General features: G+C 43.0%; 1 protein-coding gene across 19 annotated transcripts in view; it reads left to right on the top strand.

Annotated features, from left to right (window-relative positions):
* The window catches only part of ptprt (protein tyrosine phosphatase receptor type T), a 397,778-nt gene extending 390,793 nt beyond the window's left edge, over nucleotides 1-6,985 (top strand). For 15 of the 19 annotated variants that reach the window (XM_034201114.1, XM_034201107.1, XM_034201120.1 and 12 more), the window contains 2 exons: nucleotides 287-422; nucleotides 2,856-6,985. In XM_034201114.1, coding sequence (XP_034057005.1) covers nucleotides 287-422; nucleotides 2,856-2,909 — 190 coding nt within the window. In that variant the 3' untranslated portion in view covers nucleotides 2,910-6,985. The remainder of the gene's footprint in view (nucleotides 1-286; nucleotides 423-2,855) is intronic. The other 4 variants (XM_034201123.1, XM_034201122.1, XM_034201124.1 and 1 more) reach the window with 1 other exon arrangement.
* The last annotated feature ends 5,487 nt before the right edge of the window (nucleotides 6,986-12,472 follow it).

Genomic DNA, 12,472 nt, shown 5'->3' with positions numbered 1-12,472 from the left:
CCTGGGGCGATAAGAGGCCCCGCTATTCGGTAAAAGAAGGCAGTGAACCTTTCTGACTCCAGCACATGCTGCTTTAAAAGGACTGAAGCCATTTTTTACATTCTCTCTTTTCTGTTCCGTCTTCCATTCAACCTTTATAGTCTCTTTGTGTTTCACCTTTTTTAACGATGGCACAATAGCACTAATTTTGGTGAGCATACCTAGGTTTGCAGAATAACAGTGTAGTTGTTTGATGATGACATTTTGTATCCTTTCTAACTCTCACCTCCCCCCCCCTCCTCTGCAGTACGGGCGGAGGGCGTTCCGGAACGTTCTGTGCCATCTGCAGCATCAACGAGATGATCCAGCAGCAGAACATCGTGGATGTTTTCCACACCGTCAAAACACTGAGGAACAACAAGACCAACATGGTGGAGACTATGGTGAGGACTCACAACACACACTAACAAGCACACAAAGCACACAAACACACACACTTCAAGCGCTTTGAGCAGCAGGAAAAGCGCTATATAAATCAAATGTGGCATTTGGATACTACTTAGGACCCCAAAGCAGAGACTGACACAAGTTAAGTTTCAGTGTTTTAATAAAGAAAGCTAGGCCAAGGCAGGTACTGAAGACAGGGAGCTGTCTGGTTGCAGAAAGGTCCAAAAACAAAGCAGAGAGAAAACGTCCCAGGCAAAAACTCAAAAAGTTGCTCAAAAACTGCAAAGTGAACAAAACTAGGCTTGGGCTGCAGAGAGGCACTCTGGATCGTCGAACAGCATTTCATTCCCTGGCAGAGAAGTGAGGTGAGAGCCAGGCTCTTAGAGAGAAGGTTGATTAGTCGAGTGGGAACAGGTGTGCCTCATCTGCAGCCACGAGAATACCAGCCACGCCCCCTGTCACTTAGCAGCCCTGCAGAGAAGGAAGGCTTCTCAATTCTCTAATTTCCCCTCCTCGGTCCTCCGGTAGTGACCCGGAAATGGATAATATATATCACTCAGTATAACAGGCCTACATTACTCTCTGTATTTGTATGCTGTAGTTTAGTAAGATACAAACAAAGAGTCGATTATTTGTAAGACCATTTAGTGCTTCACATAATAAAATACACAACGGCTGTAGCCTGATTATGCTTTAGGAGCTGTAGGTGTGTGTGGTACAGTGTGTAGGTGTGTGGTACAGTGTGTAGGTGTGTGTACAGTGTGTGTAGCGTGTTAGGTGTGTGTGGTCCAGAGTGTAGGTGCGTGTGGTACAGTGTGTAGGTGTGTGTGGTACAGTGTGTAGGTGCGTGTGGTACAGTGTGTGTGGTACAGTGTGTAGGTGTGTGGTAGGTGTGTGTGGTACAGTGTGTAGGTGTGTGTGGTACAGCGTGTAGGTGCGTGTGGTACAGTGTGTAGGTGTGTGTGGTACAGTGTGTAGGTGTGTGTGGTACAGTGTGGTGTGGTACAGTGTGTAGGTGTGTGTGGTACAGTGTGCAGGTGCGTGTGGTACAGTGTGTGTGGTACAGTGTGTAGGTGCGTGTGGTACAGTGTGTGTGGTACAGTGTGTAGGTGCGTGGTACAGTGTGTAGGTGCGTGTGGTACAGTGTGTGTGGTACAGTGTGTACTGTAGGTGTGTGGTACAGTGTGTAGGTGTGTGGTACAGTGTGTAGGTGTGTGGTACAGTGTGTAGGTGTGTGTGGTACAGTGTGTAGGGTACAGTGTGTAGGTGTGTGTGGTACAGTGTGTAGGGTACAGTGTGTAGGTGTGTGTGGTACAGTGTGTAGGTGCGTGTGGTACAGTGTGTAGGTGCGTATGGTACAGTGTGTAGGTGTGTGTGTGGTACAGTGTGTAGGTGTGTGTGTGGGACAGTGTGTAGGGTACAGTGTGTAGGTGTGTGTGGTACAGTGTGTAGGTGCGTGTGGTACAGTGTGTAGGTGTGTGTGTGGTACAGTGTGTAGGTGTGGTGTGGTACAGTGTGTAGGTGTGTGTGGTACAGTGTGTAGGGTACAGTGTGTAGGTGCGTGTGGTACAGTGTGTAGGTGTGTGTGTGGTACAGTGTGTAGGTGTGTGTGGTACAGTGTGTAGGGTACAGTGTGTAGGTGTGTGTGGTACAGTGTGTAGGGGTGTGTGTGGGTACAGTGTGTGTGTGGTACAGTGTGTGTGTGGGACAGTGTGTAGGTGTGTGTGGTACAGTGTGGTGTGTGTGGTACAGTGTGTAGGTGTGTGTGTGGTACAGTGTGTAGGTGTGTGTGTGGTACAGTGTGGTGTGTGGTACAGTGTGTAGGTGTGTGTGTGGTACAGTGTGTAGGTGTGTGTGGTACAGTGTGTAGGTGTGTGTGGTACAGTGTGTAGGTGTGTGTGGTACAGTGTGTAGGTGTGTGTGTGGTACAGTGTGTAGGTGTGTGTGGTACAGTGTGTAGGTGTGTGTGTGTGGTACAGTGTGTAGGTGTGTGTGTGGTACAGTGTGTAGGGTGTGTGGTGGGTACAGTGTGTGTGTAGATGCGGCGGACAGACGGGTCTCAGTTGGTTTGGTGTCCTATGCTTACTTTTAATACAACTTTATCACAAAGACATACAAAAAGGCATGTTTTCCTTTACCCATACTGCCTTGTTTTTTTAGCAAAGCACATGTTGGGACATACCAAGTATGTATATAAGAAATGTCTCAATGTATAACTGCAACAATGTAAATCATCCCACTGTGGGAGGAATAAAGGTTTTCTGATTCTGAAGAACTATTTACAATATCATGCCCGGAGTAAGTTACATTTAGGATGTTTAAAATGTAATAAACTTAATAAATAGTTTTTAATATTTGGTTGCGCTTGTGTAAAAATAACAGATATCATTCAGCAGATGATTTACCTTTTCTTTCCGTCCCCTCCACAGGAGCAGTATAAGTTCTGCTATGAAGTGGCTCTGGAGGCGCTCAGCTCCTTCTGATTGGCTGTGGGCTGAAATCCTCTTTTCTGATTCACCGTTGACGCTGACCATCACTCTCAACGTGACACACAGAGTGACTGCTTTGTGTTGACCCAACCCGACCTGTGAGCATGTGTGCCTGTGTGTGTGTGTGTGTGTGTGTGTGTGTGTTTGAGAGTTTGTGCACGTGATTCTGTGTGAATAAGAGAGGGCATGCTTGCACATTTGAGTGTGTGCATCTATGTGTGTGCCTATGACAACACACACACACACAACCTGTACAGAAGAGCAAAAAGCGACAGACACACACTGGTGATTTTCGTGTGTGTGTTCGCTTCAGCGAGACTGAACTTTACATGCTTGTACAAAGAAAACAGAAAAAATGATATGTTAAAAAAGAAAACAAGATGTTTAAAAAAAAGCACCACTTTTCCTTCTCTATCTCTCTGTCCTCTCTGCTGGGCTGTGATGTGACTATTGTACAGTATTTCCTTTTTAGATATATTCTACGCCTTGAGTGTTGTCTCCCTGAAGGCTGGATGCACGCTGGAAGATTTTTACTTTTAGCTTCAAGTGAAGAGATGCATCAAACCTGCTTTTTGGACTCTGGGCAAAATATAGCCCAGAGTATAAAATGAAGCTTGTTTTGCTGAGATGTTGACCAAAGGTTACGAATCTATGGTGGCCTTCAGGGCAACGCGCTACAACGGCCCACAATAATTACATTAGAAGAAACGTGCTGCATTTAAAAAAGCAAATATAAAAACACAAATGTGCTGTAACACATGAACTTTGCACCATTCAATAAAAGCCCTGCATAAATAAAAGGCTGTTGCAAGAAGCTCAAAACAAAACGGAAACCTAAAAAGTGATGTGCACAGCTTGGACTGGAGCTTTATCGAATGTGGCAGAGTTAGCATGTTTCAGAAGTGTTATCGGTATATCTGAAATGACTAGGTTAGCTACGTTTGTCACGTTGTGGTTTGATAGATTGACTCCTGCCTAAACTTGGAAATGGCTTGATTCACTCCAAAAAGATAACTGAATCTTTCCTCTTTATTTGAGTGATTGCAGATTCCTTTTTGCTTCATTCAGCCTCTTGTTGGCCTCCTGATGCATCACATAGGTTGAAAACACAAAACATACTTTCATTCACTTTAGGCAAATAAACATTTCAATGAAAAACATGCCATCCTTTAACAAGCACTTTCATTTCTGCTCCATAATCAAGTTACAATTAAACTTAACATTTAATCAAAAGTAAATGCATCTCAACAAAGTCAATTATATTCCAGCATCTTATGTTTTAGCTTCTTACCTCATAAGACTAGAAATGATCATTCATCTAATCAAACATGGTTCAAACAGATAAATACATTCATACATACATACTCCTCTCCTCTCCTCCTCTCCTCTCCTCCTCTCCTCTCCTCTCCTCTCCTCTCCTCTCCTCTCCTCTCCTCTCCTCTCCTCTCCTCCTCTCCTCTCCTCTCCTCTCCTCTCCTCTCCTCTCCTCTCTTCCTTTGAGCCACATCCTCAGTGGAATCACAGACCCTAGGCTCCCTGTCTCCACCTGCTGGACTGGAGCCAGATTTTGAATTGCACTTCTCTGGCTCTGACAAAACAACGTTTGCTAGCTAGCTTCCAGCAGATCAGAAATAATATCAAAAGGAATCATGCGATCACATTGTTAAAATAAGCAGATACAACTTACATTTTAGATGAGTTTCCAGTGACAGTTTCTCCTCCTGTTAGTGTTTTGGGGCGTTGTAGCGCGTTTGCACCTGTCGGCCAACGTAGAAGCGTGATAAAGCAAAAAACAAGAGACCACTGTTCTTTGAAATCACATGTCCTTGTTGCCAGGACCACTTCACTGCATCAATGTTAAGTGCTAAGCATACTTGTAAGTCAGTAATTGGTTGGAACAATTCTCAGTATTTGCCGACATTCTTGCTCAAGGAAGTATGCCTTTTTTAAATTGTTGCTTTTCAAGGAAAGAGGTGATTGTAATTACTAGTAAAAACAGGAAGAAGTAGCATTGAACAAGATATAGTGAGTGAAGTCCGGTGCATGGTGGAGAGGAGCATTGGCATTACACAGACAAAAGGAAAAAAATTATTTTGCCTTTAAGATTATATTTTGTTGTTTCTGCTACAGATTTTTACATTGGGGCTTTATGAAAAAGAAAAAAAAAAGGTTTCATTCATGTTTTTGGATGGCTTTATCTTATAGTGTGCATCCCCCTTGCTGTAAATAAGATAAGACAACCACAGTCAAACAAACAAACAAACAAACATCATGCGCCAGACACAAACAAAGGTTATCATTTCCAAACATTATCATTTTCAGCGACTTGGTATTATAGTTTGGAACAACGTTACTTAAAAAACAGTCCAATTAGACACATATTGTTTAAAAAATGAAGATATATATATTTTTGCATATTGCACATTAAACCGCCGCCCACATCTGTGACTTACGATAAGGAAGCAATGATGTTTTGTTTCATTAAGTAGTCAAACACTCAAAATGCATTCAATCGTTCCAGATGTAAAACTAAAGAACATTTAACTTATTTGACTTTGTTTTGTTTTATTTGACTTTGAAATGCCGAAAGGACATTGAACAAACTGGGATGAGTTATTAAATGAAATCAGATTACCCTAACCCTGTCCGTCCCTGCTGAACTGCAGGCAGGCAAAAGCAATCAATCAAAGAGTGTGCAGTAGCTTGTAGCTTTATAACGTTAGAGCTGTGTTTTGTAGCTTTTGATTATATTACCCGGGCCGTGAAAAATATGTTTTCTTTTTTCAATGGGGTTTATTTTCACATTTGTGCCCATTTGTTTTTTAAATGACCTGAAGCAGCTTAGTTTAACAGCATTAATCTGGGTGGAAGCAAAAGGCAAGAAATCATAACATCTTTGCACACATTTATCAAATATATATTGCTATCAGACAAAACTGATCTTTGAAATACCTTCGGGAAAGCAAATTTGACATGACTGCAGTAGAAACGTTAACCGTGCTAATTAAAATGATAGACTTGTTAAGTGTCCTTGAATGAAATCAGATCCATTACCCATGACTTCTTTGTGATGTACTACATTCCGGGTTATTTTCAGAAAAACAGAAGCTTAGAAATCAGACCGTCACCTAGCCTGCCATCTACAGTATCAATAGAATGACAACAAAGACAATAAGAGCCGGGTCACATTCACTTTTCCTCTGCATCCAAAGCCTCACATTTGCTTTTGGATAAGCCCATTGAGGTGTGTTTGAAAATGTATTTGCCAAATTACCTCGTCAGTATAATAGGAAATGATTTCTGTTGACGATTGACCCCTATGTGAAGAAGGTCAACATGGCTGACATGCTTTGAAGTGTTGCAGTTAATGAGAATCATACAGGATGTAACGCTGACCTCAGCTTGCCCTTCGCTCCTCATCTGATCACATGTGTTCCTCTTTTGTCCATTTAGAAAATGTATACAATGAATGGAAAAGCTCATTTTAAAGATACACTCCCTTTTTTTGTTTTTCGATCCATGTGTCCACATAGCGAGTTTTTCTGAGCGCCGACGTCTATATATCAATTGCTTTTAATGATGAGGAGCCACCTTGAGGAAAAGCTCGGCACCCAATGTCTTTCCTGAGCCTTTGCCGTTTTAGCTGCGGCCGTTCCAAGTGCTTCTAGTGGAAAATATTTCAACCTTTCAGAAAGACGCAGCTGACTCTGCCGGAGGAGAACTTTGTTTTGGCCGTTTATTCAATACGATTACTGTCATAACAAAGACCGAAAAGCGTTTGGTTAAGCAGATTGGACAAACGGACCCTGCATGGTTTTACTATCGCCAGATCGGTTCCTCTCCGTACGTCTGTCAGATTGAGCGGTAAAGCTCATTCATACAAAGTGTGAGAGCAAGCATATTCCGGTTGGTTGTAATTAGAGATGCACGATAATTATCGGTCCGATATTAGGAATTATGACGTCATCCCGATAAACCCGATACCAGTATTAATAGCCCCGATAATATACAATATATTTTTTGGGTAAAAAAAAAGAAAAAATACTGCGGTGTGGGTGGATTGGGATGAGGGGCGCTTGTTTTTCACTCGGCTCCTCCCGTTTTGCCAGTACTGTGGTATTAGTGGTTTAGGAAGAGGGGAGTTTTTCACAAATCCAGCGCTCCCTAACTCATGCCTGGCTGTGACGCAACTCAAGGCATATGCTCGAACCGGAGCTGCCTGGACGCTGCAATCATGTTGCGCACACTTTTCGTACAATGTCCCACTGTCTGGCTGCCTGCATAAAGTCAAGTGCTCGGCGCAGTTGTGGCGAAATGTCGCTCCTCTGTTTTCATTTAAACAGCTCCGTATATCCGTTAGCGCAGCTAGCTAGCACCAGATGCTAACAACAACAATGCACGTAAGGTCTCTCTCTCGCTCGCTCGGGCCACACATACACACACCCTCCCGGTCCTCCAGATGGCCAGTCGGTGCCTGCCGGTGAGCGTGGAAGTGTGGTCTGCCACAAGCGGGCGGCAGGAGCGGGGCTGTCAGCATCAGCTTGTAGATGGTATTTTAAACTCGATGCGCTCTGAAACTACGGGGCGGCCGAGGAAAAAAAATACACATGCGTTAACCGCGTTAAAATAATTAGTGGCGTAAAGATTTTTTTGTTATCGGTATCGGTCTTGAGAAGCAGGAAGTTATCGGTATCGGTTTCAAAAAACCAATATCGTGCATCCCTAGTTGTAATGGTCAGAAATCAATTACAAGCAAGTGTAAAGTGTTCATCCTTTTGGAAAGGCTGTGAATCTGTTACTGAAGAATCATTGATACTTATGACAAAAGCAATGTTGTGAGCTAAGATAAATACCTAATTGTATCCCCATAATTACCTTTATGTCAGGCGTCAATTTATACCGGCATGTGTCAGTATTTTCACACAATGGATAAACCAGTTTGGAATGAAACTTCACATTTCACAGAGGTCTCTAATGAACATCTATTTAGTTAGTAAAGTTCGTAGCTTTTAATTGTCTTGGACAGAACCGGCGTACTTGTGGCAAACTGTTCAGTCTGTGCTTGATTTTTGTTGTTGTTGCTGGAGTCGTACCAGGCTCACTAAAGGACCTATCTCGACAGAGACTGTAAAAGTGTTGTATTGAAGATGATGTAAAAGCCAGAAGCATTTTCATTTTAAAAGGCTTTATTTTATTGGCTTGGTTCCTGGCCGTTCATCTGTATTATATATTTTGTTTGTTTTCTTTTGGGATTTTTTTTATGTCCTGAATTTGTACATTTCTTTTGTATAATTATTATTCTGATGATTATTTGTCTAGCAGTGTTGTTTAGATCTGGTGATGCCATTACCATTGGTTGTTTAGTTGTTTGAAATGTGGTTAACATGAAATAAAGGGACCAAAATGTTCAATGTGATCTCATGTCTCTCTTTACAGACTCTTATTTTGATCATATTTACATGATGCATTTATTTGAGGGACCTGTGTGAGTTGTTCTAAGTTCTTTGACTAATATTGTTTCAAACGTTACTGTTGCTGCTGACATGAAGAGCAGATATTCAGGTTTCTACCAGCAGGAAGTAGAAGAAAAGGATGACGGAGGATAACAAAAGCGTGTCATCCTTGTAAAATAAAATGAGAAAATCAATCAAACTTGCAAACTTGTTGAAATTTGTAGTTCAACAAGTAACACTTTTATATAGCAATATATAAAAACAACACCACAGGAATAAAACATTTAATATACAATTATAAATACAAAATGGATGGTATATAAGGTCTTAAATATACAATGGACAAACAAAATTCAGATATGTGCTTAATGTTGTTGTAAAAATAGATACATGTCATAATGAATGTATAACTTGTTAACCAACAGAAATAAAGCAGTTGATAAATCCATCCATCCAAAGTCAGGTCATGGAGATCCATGCAGAAGATCCCAAACTTCCCTTGGCATTCCAGGGTGCTCCCAGGCCAACGTGGAAATGCAGTCCCTCCAGCTGGTCCTGGGTCTGCCCATGGCCTCCTCCCATCCTTACTAGATGCCGAAACCACCTCAACTGACTCTTTTGTTCACACAGAAGCTCTACTTCGAGTCCCTCCCAGAGGACTGAACTTCTCAGCTCAGCCCTAAGGGAGAATCCAGACACCTTCCGGAAAACACGTATTTCAGCCGCTTGTAACTGGGATGACGTTCCCCCTCCATGACCATGAGAGTAGAAAGGAAGGCTCAGCTCAAAACTGTTTGCCAACCCAATACCCCTGCTACCATTCTTTGGCCCCTCTCACACGCCATTGTCCCCTCACTCTAGAACAATACCAAGAGATACTCCAACTGCTTCACTCTGGGTAAGGAATCATTCCCTTCTCGGAGTAAACAGGTTTCCTGCTGAGAACCATGGCCTCAGATTTAGAGGATCCTCATTCCAGCCGCTTCAAACTCTTATAAGAAACACATCATCTGCAAAAAGCATCACCAGCATCAGTTAGAGGCAAAGCTAGGTAACACAATGTTAACTGATGAACACAGCTAATAAAAACGACAGTAAAAGCTCAAGATCTATACAAGCTATGACATGCTGATGGAACTTCTCACCAACTTTTTTCCAATGAATCTTAAGAGCCTCTACTTTGTATTTTATTTTCTAACAGCCACGCGCTCCCATTGTGATCCCTGAGCTGAGGAGAAGAGAAAATAAAAACAACAGTTTTTTTACACGCTGATATTTGTTCTCTTTCCAATCAATCAGAGTCAGCGATGAACACAGCTCGGAGCCAACGGCCTCATCCTTTATTTAGCTGGTTGATTCCCAAGGAGCTCATAAATATGCATGAGCCCGCGATTAGCATAGGCACCAAGGACAGGGCCTGTACCTTGGCATTATGACGATCAATCAGAAACACTAAGGGGCTCCTCGGAGGGAAGCTGTCTGTCAGCCCGGCTTTGGGCTGAGCTGATGCGCGCACACACACTTAAAAAAAAAAGGTACGTTCAAAGCATACATAACCCACGGACACACACACATCACACCAGTCTGAAGAAAGCCTGCTTCTACGCACACAAACACACACAGGCAGGCAAAAAGCATCCGCGTAGACACCTTAAGGCACAGACAAGGTATGCATATATAAAACACACACACAGATACAAGGCCGGTGTCAATGTTTATCATTCCTCTTATACTCTTTATTCTCTCTCCCTTTGTTTCTTCCTTTCTTCATTCCTTTCCAGAACCGAGTTTGTAATGAGTTTGAAAATTGGCCCATTTCATCTGCGCTCACTGAAATGTCATTATCTGGGGGGGGGGCGGGCGGTTCATGGTGGCACCGTGATATATTTGTTCGACTCTAACAGAGTTATTAATACATTTTATCCCAGAAAACTTCTAACAAGGTTATTTGGAGTCTCCAGCAGATCCAATGTATCTCTGCTGCATTTACACTCGCTCAGAAACTCTGATTCGACCAGCTTTCATGCATTCACTCTGCACCTGGATGCAAGAACATCCTCTGAGAGCAGCAGTGAGATCCCTGTCTAGCTTTCAACATGCCTTCTTTTGTAATAGCTCTTGCATTCATCAAAAACATCACATTTAAGAGCATGCCATACCAACGTTTTTATACTTGGGTGGCTTTAGGGTCGTTCGGCCCTTGACAGGCACTTTGATGTCCTCCCTGTACATGTCACTTCCAACCCGGTATCACGGCAAGACGTGAACATGTGACGATTTACCATGCTGGGAGACGTGAACATGTCACGGTTTCGTCCCCTTCAAACGTGACAGCTACACGGTATTGTTAACCCATGTTAACCAGTGGAGAAATAACCGGAAATACCAAGGAAATGCTACCCCGACGTAATGATTTATTTTTTAATAGTCACACTCGATTACAGCGATTTTCTTGTTGCCCCAACTGGTCGACACCTCTTTTAGCATAAACAAAGGCTACATTAATGTATTCAATCTATGTTAATCCATGCGTGTGGATGTGGAATTAACGGACATGACGTTGTGCGATTGAGTTGCCAAGCAACAGCTTCGGTTCATGTTAATTTACAAACTATTCAACTACAACCGTAGTTATATTTAAAAACATGTTAGAAGGCCTCACGAAATACTTTAATGCACATTAAAATGTAAATGTGAAGGAATGTGTGTATAACAAAATACATCGGTCATTAAACGAAACCGGAAACAGACGTAGGCAAGATCCTCAGCTCGATGATTGGATGGTTATCCGCAATGCATGCTGGGATTTGGTGTTTATGTGATGTGAAATCTGAAAACGTTTTTTAAAAATACAATAATACTTTATTCCGAGTGTGCTTGCTTTTCTCTTTGAAAGTCATCACATAACGGCTTTGTAATACACGGTTCGGCTGCATTAAATATGACATATCTGCCGTAGTTCTCTATTTATTCCCTGCTGAGAAGACTTCTGGACAAACAGGAGAACTGCCGCCAAAACTGAAGATGTGACGTGGATCATAAATATATCAGCCATTAAACAACATCTTACATTTCTTTTCACACAATGCGTCTCCTTGCAGTATCAACACTAATTCGGCTGACTTTTATATTTGATCCAATTGGTAGATAGGCTGTATTTACACCATAACCGTGCAGAGCTGATAGAAAGGGACACCTGGTGGTCAAAGCACGTTATTGAATTTTATTATTTTATATACATAAAACGACGAGCCGCTGCATTCTGGATGAGCTGCAGAGGTCGGATGGCACATGCAGGTAGACCAGCCAGGAGGGAGTTACAGTAGTCTAGGCGTGAGATGACGAGAGCCTGGACCAGAACCTGAGTCGCTTTCTGAGTCAGCTGGGGACGTATCTTCCTGATGTTGTAAAGCGTGTATCTGCAGCAGCGGGTTGTAGCAGCGATGTTTGCAGTGAAGGACAGGTTGTTATCTAGGGTCACACCCAGATTCCTTGCAGTCTGAGTCGGGGAAACAACTGAGGTGCCGATGTTGATTGTCAGGTCAAGAGTTGGACAATCTTTTCCCGGGAGGAAGAGCAGCTCAGTCTTGTCAAGGTTGAGCTTGAGGTGGTGAGCAGACATCCACTGAGAGATGTCAGCTAGACAGGCAGAGATGCGTGCGACGACCTGGGTCTCTGAGCGGGGAAAGGACAGAATTAATTGGGGTGTCGTCAGCGTAGCAGTGGTAAGAAAAACCATGCGGGCTAATGACTGATCCGAGCGAGTTTGTGTACAAGGAGAAGAGGAGGGGACCAAGAACAGAGCCCTGAGGGACCCCCGTAGTTAATTGACAAGGGTCGGACTCAGACCCTCTCCAAGTCACCCTGTAGGTACGGTCTTTCAGGTATGAGGTGAGGAGGGAAAGTGCAGAGCCTGAAACTCCAAGTTTTTGGAGAGTGCGAAGGAGGATCTGATGATTCACCGTGTCGAATGCAGCAGACAGGTCCAACAGGATGATGACAGAGGAGAGGGATGCAGTTTTGGCAGTGTGCAGTTCCTCCGTGACAGCAATGAGAGCAGTTTCTGTGGAGTGACCTGCCTTGAAACCAGACTGGTGCGGATCC

The sequence above is a fragment of the Gymnodraco acuticeps genome, unplaced genomic scaffold (assembly GCF_902827175.1).
Source record: "Gymnodraco acuticeps unplaced genomic scaffold, fGymAcu1.1, whole genome shotgun sequence".
Lineage (NCBI taxonomy): Eukaryota > Metazoa > Chordata > Actinopteri > Perciformes > Bathydraconidae > Gymnodraco > Gymnodraco acuticeps.
The sequence above is the reverse complement of the archived record's forward strand: the minus strand, read 5'-3'. Positions and strand labels throughout refer to the sequence as shown.